General features: G+C 42.3%; 1 protein-coding gene across 1 annotated transcript in view; it reads right to left on the reverse strand.

The window, feature by feature from the left end:
- The window catches only part of MMP2 (matrix metallopeptidase 2), a 55418-nt gene extending 42854 nt beyond the window's left edge, over positions 1–12564 (reverse strand). The window contains exons 1-3 of the mRNA XM_006273017.4: positions 12230–12564; positions 7827–8053; positions 1120–1268 (exon numbers count right to left, since the gene is read on the reverse strand). Coding sequence (XP_006273079.2) covers positions 1120–1268; positions 7827–8053; positions 12230–12382 — 529 coding nt within the window. The 5' untranslated portion in view covers positions 12383–12564. The remainder of the gene's footprint in view (positions 1–1119; positions 1269–7826; positions 8054–12229) is intronic.
- Between the last annotated feature and the right edge of the window lie 1364 nt (positions 12565–13928).

Genomic DNA, 13928 nt, shown 5'->3' on the forward strand with positions numbered 1-13928 from the left:
CAACAACATTCAGAGTCCTTACTAATTTGAATATCATGCACAAGTGTATGAACAGTGATTTGCAGTGAATAGAAGAACATACATTTTGTTTACTTAGATATAAAATACTGTGGGAAAGACTGTTTTCTTGCTACTTCTGGGGCAACTAATCAGGAAATACTAAAACCAGCATGAACACTTCTGCTTTTATAAGATGGCATTTTTGTGGACTGATCAAGCCTGGGTAAAAATCTGAATTTTGGGTTCTGTATATAATCTTTGAACCTTTCAAGGTTGACCCATCATTCAATTAAGTAAAAAAACACTAGTTTGAAATGTCTGATTCCAACAGTGCTCAGCTATTCTGTTCATTTCAATTCCAAAACCCTTTCCACTAAAGATACATTTTGATTGGTCATGAAAATATATTTCTCTATACTACTCTCTAGCTGGTTAGTAAAAAATATGCTTCTCTCTGGGTGGTTAGTTAAAATGTTCTTTTAATATAAACCAACATTAACAAGATGAGGTATTTAAGCTAAAACATGTCAAATATATTGGCTGGATTTAAACCAAAACTCAGTTTTAGATCCAGTTTTTCAAACTTTCAAATGTGTAGGGATGTTCAAGTTTAGGATCAGAACTGATCCCATAATAAAAATAGAAACCAAATACCAGGTTCAGATGATATGTACAAATTCACCTTTAAAACTTGTGTGCATTAGTGTGTATCTCCACAAATAACATTAAAAAACCCAGCAGAGATTTATAAATAAACATTCCATCCTCTTCATTAGAGCTATGCCAATTCACATCAGCTAAGGATCTGTCCCAATATTTCCAAGCTCTATCTCTGATTGTTAAATTTAAAAATAAAATGTTGCCCCTAGCAGTTCTCTTTTGGAAAGATAAATATAGGATAAGGATATTATAGACTTTTCTCTCTATCTCATATATGTAATGAGAAGAGGGACAAGGGGAGAGAAACCTTTTATGAAATCAGATATAGCCTGGATAAGCCAAGTGCAAACTGGGATACAGTTTGCCAGAAAAGCTCATGGGGAGCGCAAGGTCATTCCAGTACTGAGGATTAATGAAAGGAACAAAACCAAGAGCAAATGTAAAAACAGAAAGATATACCCCATCGTCCAAAATTTATCATAATGTCCGCTTCTCCATCATTAATTCGGGAAAATTTCAATGGTGTCACATCACTCCAGACTTTAAAGGCTCGACCAAAGGCATCATCAACTGTTTCAGGGTCCAAGTCTGGTGTGTAGCCTAAAATCCTTCACGATAAAAGAAAAAGAGCAAATTCCAAATAAATTAAACAAGATACTACTTTATCAGTCCTTTCTTTTAGAATTAGAATGCTGAGGGTGTGTCTACACATGCATATTAATGCACTGCAATAAACTCCAGAGCGTACTGCTCCTGGAAACACATTTTCACATGTGCCCAGGACTGCAACACGTTGAGCTGGGTAGGAGCAACCCCAACTGGCAAGGGTCCTGGGGGTTCAGACTGCTAGCCCAGGGCTACTCCCCCTGGCTCAGTGTGCTGTGGACAGGCTGACTGGGGCATCAGGGTTTTTCAGGGCAGGGCTAGCCAGCAGGCAGGATAGTACTTGTATCCTGTTAGTTTACTCCAGACTAATAAGGGTGCATGTGTAGATGCGTGACTTTTACTGTGCAGCTAATTAATCTATTGCACAGTAAATTTCTTGTGTAGATGTGCCCTGCACATAGCAGTCTGTAATACAATTTGCTATTTGGCCAGAGTCTGTGGGTGCGTCTACACAAGATGCTTTACTGTGAAGTAGCATAGTTTACTAAGCAGTAAGCAGTGCGTCTACATGTACACACGCTTACTTCCCAGTAAACCTCACTAATCGTGAGTAAATTTGCTACCTACAAATGCAAGTAGCAAATTTACTTCTGATTACTAACTGTGCAGTAGCACTTGTGTAGATACCTGACTGGGAGCAAATCTTCTCCTGGTCAGCCAGCCACCAGGGGGCAGAAATGCTCCCTGCCTCCAGGATCTGGCAGCTGCCAGGGCCAGCTCTGCCACTGAAACCTGGATGGGGACTATGTCCCCCTGCCCCAGAAGCAGGGACCTCCAAGCCCCACATTCTAAGATCACGATCAGGGAGTGAGGGCTGGGAGATCCTTATCTCCCAGATCCATGGTCACAAGGCTGGTGCTGGGAGATCCCTGGTGGCTCGGGCTGGGGAGCCTGTTCCCCACTCAGCTGCACAATAGTGAAGCTGAACAGGGCACAAGCTCTCCAGCCCGTTTCCCACCCAGCTCCATGATTGCAGAGCTGAGCAGGGTAGAAGTTTCCCAGCCCCCCACCCTGTGATCATGGAGTGGCTGCTGGGAACTGTCCCAGTCAGAGGCAGGTACCAGCTCTGTGCCCTGATCAGGAGATCCAGGTGCGGTGCTTGGAAAGAGCTGCAGGGGAGGGGCAGGTACCAGCTCCCTGCTCCAATCTGTTGCTGGGGCAGCTAATAGTGAGCCCTGGCTGGGCAGAGAATCCCATGCAAGGTGTGCAGGTTCACCCATGGCATCATGGCTATCAGCAGTAGCAGGGCGTAGTGGGTTGGGCACCACTCAGTCCACATGAACAACTCCTCATGCAGTGCTCAGGACGTGTGCAGCACAGTCATGGTCAGCATGCACAGGCAGTATGCGGGGAGGGGAGGCTGGGCCCAGGCCACTTCCCCAGAGAAGGCCCTTGAACGGAAGGTGGGGGCATAGGCAGCTCCTCATCCCAGTTGTCTGGGAGCCCCGCACCCCACTGAGCCTGGCTGCAATAGGATGGGTGGCAGCACAGCACAGTGGTTGGCCAGCAGGAGGAGAATGGGGAACAGCAGGGTCTGGAGCTGTGGAAAAAGGTGCTACCAGAAGCCTGGCCCTGTTCCACCCTGGGAATTTGGTGGAGCAGGCAGGCTTCCTGTGTCCAGTACCCAGTGGCTTGCTAGCCATAGGGGAGTGAGTCAGCATAGGGGACTTGGCCAGCAGCATCCTAAGCCTGGGTCTGGGCCTGGACTTGCCCAGCTGGCTTACCATGGTCCTTGGGCACTCATGCATACCCAACCCCCAATCCGAGGCTGGGCAGCACACAGCCCCTAGTACAGAGCATCTTATCTTTGAAATGTTGCAAACTCACACAAACAGCTTCTTTCTCATGGCTGTACAAGGCCTGCAACTGCATTTGGGGGAGAAAATGTACTTGGCAGCCAGGATGCGACATCAGGGTCGCCACTACCCACAGCCAGGGCCCTGTGGATATGCTGGCTCTGCCAAAGGAGGACCATTGAAAAGGACCCTCCTCCTAGACCGCCTGGTTATGGCATCAGAGGACCACCTGGGGGACACTTGTGCCCACCAGGAGAGGTGGTGGGTGGAAGACATGGCTTGCCAGGACAGGTGACAGCTGGAGGACATGGGCTGTGAGGAGGTGTGGGACCAGGCAGACCAGGAGTTCCAAGTACAGCTCCTAGCCCTGGAGTACAAGCAGGTGGAGGCCCTACAGAAGCAGAGCACAGTCCTGGCCAGGGCAGTGCAGGCCATAGATGATAACCACTGGGTGCTGGAAACTGTTCTGGTTCTGGCAGTTGCCTTCCTGCCACCCACTGCCCAGCTCCTGACCCTAACCATGCCTAACCCCTGGCAGCAACAGGGAAATAGGCAGAGGCTGGGGGTCTAGCTACTTGCCCCCTAAGCACCTCCACCCTATGCCTCCTCCCCCTACCCCCGGATGGCACAGACAGGATATTGTACCTTTTTACATATTGTACCATTTTAATCCCATTTTAGCCCCCTGAACATCTGCACAGATGGGCATTTAGATCAACCTAACCCTAGTTATACTGATATAAATGTAATGCCTGAATTTACCCTAACACTTCAAAAGTGAAGCCACATGTTTACTTGTGCAGGCTGTTTTAGTCAGTTACACTTTGGAATATTCACATTTTAATATTAAATTTAATTTCCTGTATATTCCTTTTCATTTGCATAGTGTAACAGTTACCTGGGCTACTTAGGAAGAAAGCAAATTAGTTTAGATTTTCTCTGTAGTGAATCCCTGGAAAGTTGGCTCCTATTCAGTGCCCTGATGTCTGTACATGAGCCCAACCCTCTCCCACAGCAACCACTCCTAGTCTCAGCCTACTTGCAGGGCAATGACATTTTCAGTAGTTCTCCTGTTACTTTACTGAAGGCTTTTCTTGGAAGGACGCCTCATATAATGCCTGAGTTTTCATGGGGAAGAAGACGTTTTATTGTTGATGGGTTTAGTGGGTGCTGGAGGGGCTCTGTTCATTATGGAGGGAGGGGGAGGAGACTCTGTTTGTTGGGAAGGAAGGGTGGAGCAGGGGCTCTGTCTGACATGAGGGGAATAAAAACTTGTTCTTGTGAAACATGTCTTCAATGAGTGTGTTACTGGGAGGGGGCAGGGGGCTTGGGGAAATCTGTGGGTAGTGGTGCAGGTGGGCTACAGTGGGTATTGCTGGAGGAGGTGGTTAGCCAGGGCCTCCCACACCCAGTGCCCTGTTGCTGCCACTGTGGGTTGTGCTCCCTCTGCCAGGTGTCCTCCACCCACTGCACCTCCTCTACTCAGGCCTCATGGCACAGCTCTTTCCTCATAGATGTTATGCAGCATGCAAGCTATGACAACAACTCAGGGGAGGTGTTCCTCAGCGAACTCAAGGTGTGCAGTGAGGGTATACCAGCATCCCTTAAGGCGGCTGAAAGCATACTCCACCATGCCATGGGTCTGGCACAGACATCAGTTAAAGTGGGCCTGGTGGGGGTTCAGCTGGATGGTGTAGGGCTGCATGGCCAGGACAGGAGCAGGTAGGTGGGGTCCCCAATGAGGACAGTCAGGACCACCATGGTGTCCAGCTGCAGGTCCAGCATCCCTGGCTCAAACTGTGCACTCTCTGCCAGGCCTGGCAGACTGATGTTCCCAGAGATACAGGTGTTGTTGGCACTGCCTGCCCAGTTGGAAGTCATGTGTGATGACCCCGTGATGGTCCATGATGGCCTGGAGCACCATGGAGTGAAAGCCCCTCTGGCTGTAATAGGGGCAGTTTCTGTGGGATGGGTAGGTAATGGGGAGGTGGGTCCCATCTAGGGCCCCGATGCACTGAGGGTATCTGAGGGCATGGAACCCCAGCACCACTACTAGGGAGTCATGCATGCAGAGCACGGTATCCCCCCCATGCCAAACAGGTGTACCACAGGCTGGTGGGCATGGTCAGCTTAAGCAGGGCAAGGGCCACCTGCTACAGGTATGACAGGAGTTGCTCCAGCAGATCCCAAAATGTGGCCCGGATCATGAAGAATGTCTCCAGCCACTGCTCATTGACCCAGGTTTGCTGGATGATGTGCAGCCACTAGTCCTGGCTGGCCCAATAGATCCAGAGGAGGCAGGGCTGGAGGCCCAGGAGAGTGACGGCAGCCCTGGCAGTGGCATCCTGAAGCCCATTGTTGGTGTCCCTGACAGGGTTCATCCAGGCAGATGGAGTGAAGGTGGCAGGTGTGCAGCAGCAGCCTGGGATTGCACATGGTAGGCAAGCAGGCAGTTGCTACATGTAGGGGAACCAATAGGGTCAAGACAGCCATGGACCAGGCAGTGGTTGGCATCATGAGCCAGCAGGACCAGCAGGGCCAGCATAGAGGTGCTGGCCTCTGGGCTCATGCATGAGCATGAGGTGCTGTTCATTGTTGCCAGGGGCAGGGGCTGAAGCAGCCATGGCATGGGGATGGGGTGGGCAAAGACGTCAAGGAGAATGCTGCTGCTTGCTGTCCCTGTACTGCACATGCTGCTCCTGGCCAGGGAAGTGGCTGGCCAGAGAGCAGTGAACGAGGCTGGCTTTTGAAAAGGGCTGACAGCTGTTGGCAACTGCAGCTCTCTCCTGGAGCTCTCTCCTGGTGGTGGCATGGACCCATTGCAGGGCCCTGGGAAGCAGGAGCAGATTGGTATATCAAATATGCTCCAACTTCCCTACATGTGTAGATATGTGCCTGGGGACTCGCAAGTAATTTACTCGTAAGTAAACTGGTGGCGCATCAAATGCACACATAGACACACCCAATGTGACCTAACAAATGTGTCATGCTGAATAAATATATTTTAAATAAGACCTGAGGCACTGAGATACACATTTTTATATGCTTTTAATAAGGCCTAAGACCTTTCCAGATCATTTTGTTAGGCATGTGTAAGCAAGTTCACTCACTGATTCATCATAAAATATCGTAACTGTCAGCAGAATTCTGTATAGTCAAGAGAGATACTTTGAGCATGTCTATATGTGTGCAGGACTGCACAGTTGTTGCTGCACAGTTATTTAGTACTTGCTTAAGCAAGTACCCACTTCATGGGTTATTTCTGAAGCTACTGCGCAGTAACATCAGTGTCACAGTTTGTGCCCACCAATGCTACGTTGCCATAGTGATGAGGTGCATTGCCGTAACTCGTCATTATGGTGATGTAGCATCTTGTGTAGATGTGCCCTTTGACTTTTAAAAAGCAAAGTACCATTTTAGTTCTCCATCATATTTTCTTTTGGGCTGAGTGACAGTCAGTTCCTTACCAGAGCATTCAGGAAGCTTACAAACAGAGGATGCAAGACATCTAGAGGGGAATGAAAGCACATGGACTAAAACCACAGAGATTAGGTAGAGGAAACACAGTTCATAAGTTAACTGCTTTCTTCATTTTGATTTACGCTGACCAGGACTTATTAATGCCTTGCTCAGCAGACAATGAACTTCCTGCTAATGAAAAACTTCCAACATTGTGCTGCTGCTTGTAGTTACTGGAACTGCTTTGTATGTGGAAGTATTGCAAGACAATGATATCATCTGGAGCATATCTGCAAAAGAAGGCCTGGAAATCTACCACAATATTTTTCAGGGTTCACTAGACTACTCAGAGTATGAAAGATGTTGTGCCCCCTGAACAAAGAAGAGGGAACACAATCAATGAAGTAGTTAGGACCAATTTAATGCTTTTAAGAGTCAGTGGGAGTTTTCCATTAATTTCAACAGGAATGGAATCATTCCTGAGTTCTTTGTGGTATTGACAATTAATAAAAACATGCTGATAGAGGTATTTGCCTGGTTTCCTAGAGGGAATGGTCAACAGCCATTATTAAAGATGTTTTTTATAAACCAATGTTGATATTGGAAATATTTGTTGTGAATTTTCAGCCTACAGCTTGTTTACATTTACCACTGGTGCCTCGTTATTTATTTATGACCGCTTACTTAAAGCACATTCCATCTGGTCCCTGATTGGATTAAATGCATAAGACTGGAGAGTTAAGAACAACAACTGATGTATGATCAGTTGATCAGTGGTGAATATTTGTCAGGCTTTTATTTATTTTAGGAGCTACTTTGTGGCATTAAGAGCAGTATTCAGAAATTATGGCAGAGTTAATCCCCATAACAGCCCTGTGCAGTCAGGAATCTATATTATGTGCAATGCACTGATGGATAAGAAAGACACACTAACATTAAGGAAATCGAACAAGATATCACAGGAAGTTTGCAGCAAAGCAAGTAATATAAGCCACATCTCCTGAGTTCCAATCTTTGAACTTGTAGCATAGGTTTTGGGTATTTATTCATTAAACTTTAAATTTTGGAGATTCACAGATGCTTCAGTAGTTGTCCAAATATGTAGAGTATATAATTTGGTGATTCTTGTCTAGAGATTAGACCATGGGATAAAAAAATAAAATAAAATTTAAAAGCCTCATTGCAACACTCCATTTTTTAAGGGCATTCTATAGAAGTGAAAGAAATTATACTAAAAGTCAGTACCTGTATGTTACAAGATTTTTCTCCCATTTTGGTTTTCTTGGAAAGAAGTTATAATTGGCCACATCTGGATTACCACAGCGGGGTTTCTTCATTGTTTCAATAGTGTTTTGATCCAAATCTCCTGTTTCAGGCAGCCCAAAGAATTTCTGCATTTTCTTCAAAGTATCTTTCAGCACAAATAAATTGCAATTGTCTTTTGGACACCCATAGAATGTATTCAGGTATTGCTTTAAAAAAGAGAAAAAGCATACAGAACAAAGGCTTCAGAATACTAAAAGGAGAGACTTATCATTACAACAAATACAGTAATTGCCTTTCATATATGATCATTTCCAAGTTTTCTTTTTAAATAAATATTATTAGCAACCAAAAGAAAATGGCAGAATCTTTTTAATGGACACAGAGCATCCTTGATTACACAGAGTTGCTAATTAAGTAATTATGTTCATTATTAGTAATATATAGGGATACATTATTATCAGGCATGTTTAATTAATTGCTTTATTAATTAGTAGAACATGGAGCCTCATAGTCAAACTACAAAAGAAGAAATGGTTTTGTGTTTTTTTTTTGTTTTTGGATACTGCATAAACCTGCTTAGAATTTCAACTTTTGCTTATCCCCCTGCTCTTCCTGAAAGGCTGTATAGACTATTAAAGAACTTTATGGTATCAAAGAAACCATGAAAAGGAAACCACTGTAATAATAGAATAAGTTATTTTTTATACAGACTTCTTAGCTTTTGATTATGGTGAGAGAACACAGCCTTTTGCACATAGATTGCACTAACCTATTTTTATTCTGATTTAGTTCTATTCCAGCAGTCTTTCCTGCCCAGAGCTGGGCTGGGGGAGTTGAACCCAATGATCTCACAAGGTTTCTTCCAGCCCTAAACTTCTGTGAATCTGTGAACAATGTAGATGTCTTTGTATGTTAGATTTTTTTTATTAATTGTTAACTCAAACACATGGGTTATAGGGGGAAGAAAGTTGCAGTCACATTACCATCCTGTCCAATCAAATCTAAGAAAAGTATAATTTATATATCTGAAACTAAGACATTCTCAGACCATGGAAGAAATAATCTTGAACTTTTTAAGGCATACGTGAAGCGGTGTTTACATGAGTGGTATTGCCCGAAGTAAGGGAACTTTGAGATAAAATGTGACAATATGGTAACTGCCCTGGAGCAACTGTATACAAAAACATCTCTATTAGCTTGGAGCTGAGGCAAAACCTTCCTGGGTCAGGGCAGGTTTACATTGTCTCACAGTGTTAAGTCTTGTGGCTACAACTGTTCTTTTTCCTCAAGGCAGCTAGTAGTTTCCTGGGACATCCCAGAAATGTGGATGTCCCTTTTTTTAAAAAGGCATAAGATGATAAAAATACATAGCTTAAGATGATAAAGCAGTCCACAAAACAGAGTTCCTTTAAGGAACAGTACTCATGTTATGCCTCAAAAAGGAACACACAAAGTTGGCACAAAATCATTGTTCTTCCTCTTTCAGTCTCCTCTACAACAATCTAAAGAAATATTTCTATTTGGTGAGAATGACTCATATATTTGTCCAGTTACAGTTAAAAAAAACAAGAAGTGAACAGCAACAAAAAATGTGAAGCACCACTTCACACTTCTAAATTACTCAAAGTAATTTACAGAGAGCACCAAATGTTCTGTTTGAAAAGAAATGGGTCTGACTTTTGTGATTTGACTAATTACTCAAGTGTATTTTATTCAGTCTTTTCCTACATTTTCATAGGACTGAAACTGATTTGAAAACTGACATTGTATACTGTTATCAGATACACAGCAAACATAAATGGACATGTGAGAGTCTGTTAGCTTAAAACTTAATTAAAAAAAGACCTCCACTTCAATATTTCAATTCAAAACTAAATATCACACCACTTGGCTGATCCTCATACCTCTACTTGTTGGTTTGCTTTGGCTTATAACAGAAATAAAAGAAACTATGATATATGGATTAAGTCCCAGGTAAAGATCCCAATCAAAGCTGGAATGAATGATCCATGTTGAAGAAATTAGTTATATCTAAAAGTAATAATACTAAGTGATAATTAGATGATCACATTCATTTAATGATTCCAAAGATCTTGCTAAATTAACTTCAAACTGAAGGCCCTGACCTGAATGCAGCTGTGCAACTGAATGTAGGTACAAGTAATGAACTTGTTAACCAACTGAAAATGCAACAGAAATGTCCATGTAGTTAGAATATAACAACTCAAGTTTACCCAAGATACTTTGGTTAACTTCTCACTACAAAAAAGTAACAAGGAATTATTAATGACTGCAAATGGTTATGAAATGCAGTACTCAGTTCCACCACCGGGAAACTGATTTAGAACTATCATAGAAGCAAAGCAGATACACACCTCTGAAGCACGATTTTGAACAAGATCTTGGAGTCCTGGAAGATGTTCCCCTTATCAAGACTAAATTTTGTTTAGTTTCTGAAGTTTAATATCAACCTGGTTTGAGGTAGCTTTTGGCGGCAGAGATCACTGTATTTATTTTACCCGGCAACTTCATATTACTTTCCTGCTGTAAGGTTCATTGTATCAGTGACAGGTTATGAGCTGTTGGCTTTATGTGAAATGGTCTCAGAATATGTTCTATGCATACCAATGCCCAGAATACATTATCATCCTGATTTTTCCTTTGACATATGACTATCTTAATTTTGCCTCTGTCCTTATCTCCCAGATATGTGTCATGGCTTAATAACTAGAGTTGTATGGAAGTAAAAGCTTACTTGAAATCTAAACTGGCAGGTTATATCTGCTGCCATGTATTCCAGTCTTGGGACTATGGTGCACAGCTGAGGGATAAGAACTGAGGCACAGTAAGATATTTATTTGCTAAAATATAAAATCAAAATAATGCATCTGAAACTTTCTAAAATAGAGACACATTGTGAAGAACAGAGATGAACACAGTTATTATATCTTCAGAGTTCTGAAGGAGAGTTTTTGTATCTCTCCAAACAACATCTTGGTCCAAGCTCTGAAAGATCTGTCAGATTCTGTGGAAAATTGTGGGAAGCTGCAATTTTGATGTAGCCTGTGACTGAAAGGAGTCCAGCAGCAAAATGCTGGTCTAAGTTCTGCTTCTAAACCTTGGCATTGCTCAGGCCCAGGGTGCATAAGAGACTGAGCAGTCTAGCATTACTCAGGAGTAGTACAAGAGAGACAAAGAACTGAAATGTTGAAGTAGTACATGATTTTCCATTGGAATATACACAACAATGAATAGGCTCATTGAATGAAATATAGATGAGAAGAGTAGATGTGGTTTACCGTTATTGAATAAAAACTTCATTGTGTATCTAACAAAATGGAGAGATTATTTTAAGAACAGTTGAACTACCGTTAGAAATATATGACCCCCTTGTCATGTTGCCAAGGTCAGTAAAACCTTTGGTGGTTTGTTTGGTAAGGTTTGAAAGTGGAAATTGCTCCTTTGGGTCAGTTTGCCTGCATTTGCCAACATCTCCACCTCCTTTTGGAAACTCTCCACCCCTCCCTTAAACCTAGCAAATTTTCCTGGTGTGCATACTATCTCCTAAAAAAGAAGTGACCATTTTTTTGATCATTTACATGTTAAAACAAGGATAATTTATCTCAATCTTCCTTAAAATGGAGTTAGTGATGAAGAAGAGAAATGTCTATAATTTGCATGCTAAAATAAGAATAATCCATCTCAATCTTCCCTAAAATCGACTTTCTCATTATGTCATTTTTATGAACGTACACAGGGCTAAAGTAAGGTTAGAATAAAATCCTATACATCCATAAGTTGCTAATGTCACTTTTTTGTTCCAGAATGAATGTGGGTTAGGAAAAATATCTTTCATCAAACCTTTGATAAGGTCTTTCAAAGTTAGAACCAGTCATTATGTTTCCTGAAACTCTATCCAGCTTTAAGATATAATTGTCCCTCAAAGCCGTGCTTATGCAATGCATGGTAAACAACACGGAAAACAACATTTTGAAAAGTGGTGTGAGCTTAGACTATAAAAGAATCTCAGAATTGTGTGTTTTCCATATTTTTCTATTCCATTTTATTTGCTTTAAATACTACTACTAAAACCTTTCAACAAAAGTCAGAACTGTTTAATGAAATTATTCTTTTCTTGTATGTTCAAAGAGAAAAGAAAAGCCCTCTCCATGCTGGCTTAAATTTTTTTAAAAGGGGAAACATTATTTGGCTCTAGCTTTTATATCTGAAAACTGATACCCTTGCTAGCTAGCTCTCCCTTCCAGAGACTCTAGAGAGAGAAAACTACAGTCATTTCCTAGCCTCAGCTGAAACAAGAAAGAAACATCTGCTTATGGTGAACAACAATATAAATCTGAAGCAAAGACAAAACCAACACTTACCACTGCTAGTTCTTTGTCTGTTTTAGGAGGGCTGTCTCCAGGAAACTTAATGATTGGTGACGGTGCAGCTAAAGTTTGGTAAAAAATATGCTGTTGGATCAAGAGTACTTTAAAAATGAAGCCAAAAGGGGTAAAGATAACATGAGTCTTCATTCTGCCTTAGCTTGCACTACCCTCTTTAAAAAGTTTTTCCCTCACTGGTTGCCAGTTATTTTAGCTGCACAGTCCACCAGTTACTTATCTGCACATCTTAACTCTCTGCACCGTTTTCTCTTTTGCCTGCTCTAGCAATTCCTTTGTATGTTTAAAACATCCAGATGCGCAGTCTCAGCTACCAGGAGGTCTGAAAACCAGTGGAAACATGAGAAAAAGGGCAGTTACCAGATGTTACTTGCTGTGATTTTAAGGTAGCCACAGATAGATATTCACTGCAGCTGAAATAGGGAAGAGGCCAAATTCTGTCTGCTTTTCATGCATGGAAACTCTAGATTGTTTTCACAAGTGTGGCTCAGGGCAAAATGTCACCTAAGATTAATGACAAGATCTTATATGTACATTAAGTGAAATAAAAACAAACAAATGTACAGATTTTTCTATGGGTTAGGTATTTGCATTAAGGGATTTTTTAGGTTGGGGGGGGGAGGGGGTGCCACAATTTTGAAAACCTGTTTGGTCATACATGATCCCATTATACTACACTGCATTTTAATGAGCATTTGGGGCTACATTTTGCAGTAGTCTACGTACCAGTCCACAAGACAAAGCATGCTCCTTTATATTTTTGCTTGGGCTACTCAGACCACTGATACATAAATGCAGGATTAATTGGAAATGCATATTCATTTTCTCCCCTCCCTGACACACAGAATATATTATGAGTCTTGTTATAAAACTACTATCAACAATCATTTGAGATTACCTATTTAACTCACGTGGGGTTTTGTCACCATTCAGCAGTACACAGAGTTGTCTCCTCTGTGTACATTAGGCTGAGAGAGGGATACTGGTGTATGGACAACTCAGTGTCTCTGTATACACTGCCAGGATTTTGCACCCTGGAGATGTCACTCCAGCTTCGCTTTATCTTTCAAGCAAGGATTACCTTTAATGAGCTGTCTCACTTGGCATAATTCTGTTGTCTTGCAAGACAGACAGATACGTACTTGCCTGACTCTGTACATTGCATGGTAGAGAATGAGGCCAATTTCACAAAAATAAGTTGCTTTCTAAAACTCCTAACAGTCATAAGAAATTCAGGTCTTGTGTACACTGGGGATTTTACTCTTTTGTGTAGCTGTCTCAGTGCAAACTTCTATTATAGACATGGCCAAATCACGGGCACTCTTTATTACCTCATGCATAGTATTGCCAGGTCTCGTGATGTTATCTCAAGGCATGATATTTCATTATTTTCTTAAAGCACCACTGCCTGGAATGACATGTTTAGCTGAAATTGCAGTTTTTTATTGAAAATAAGTAACTAGAGTAACTAGTTACTGCTACCTGGATGTTACAATGAATGGCTTCCCCCAAGATCTAGTAAGGAATTGCACCTTCTACTTTAACTATTCCTTTGAAAACACTTCATGTTTATGCAGACTATGTCTCTGTACCTTATATAAACATGAACAATGGAAATATGACCCAGTATTTCCACAACACCAAAAAGGGGAGAACAGCATTCTTATTCTGTCATGAC

The sequence above is a fragment of the Alligator mississippiensis genome, chromosome 10 (assembly GCF_030867095.1).
Source record: "Alligator mississippiensis isolate rAllMis1 chromosome 10, rAllMis1, whole genome shotgun sequence".
Classification (NCBI taxonomy): Eukaryota; Metazoa; Chordata; order Crocodylia; family Alligatoridae; genus Alligator; species Alligator mississippiensis.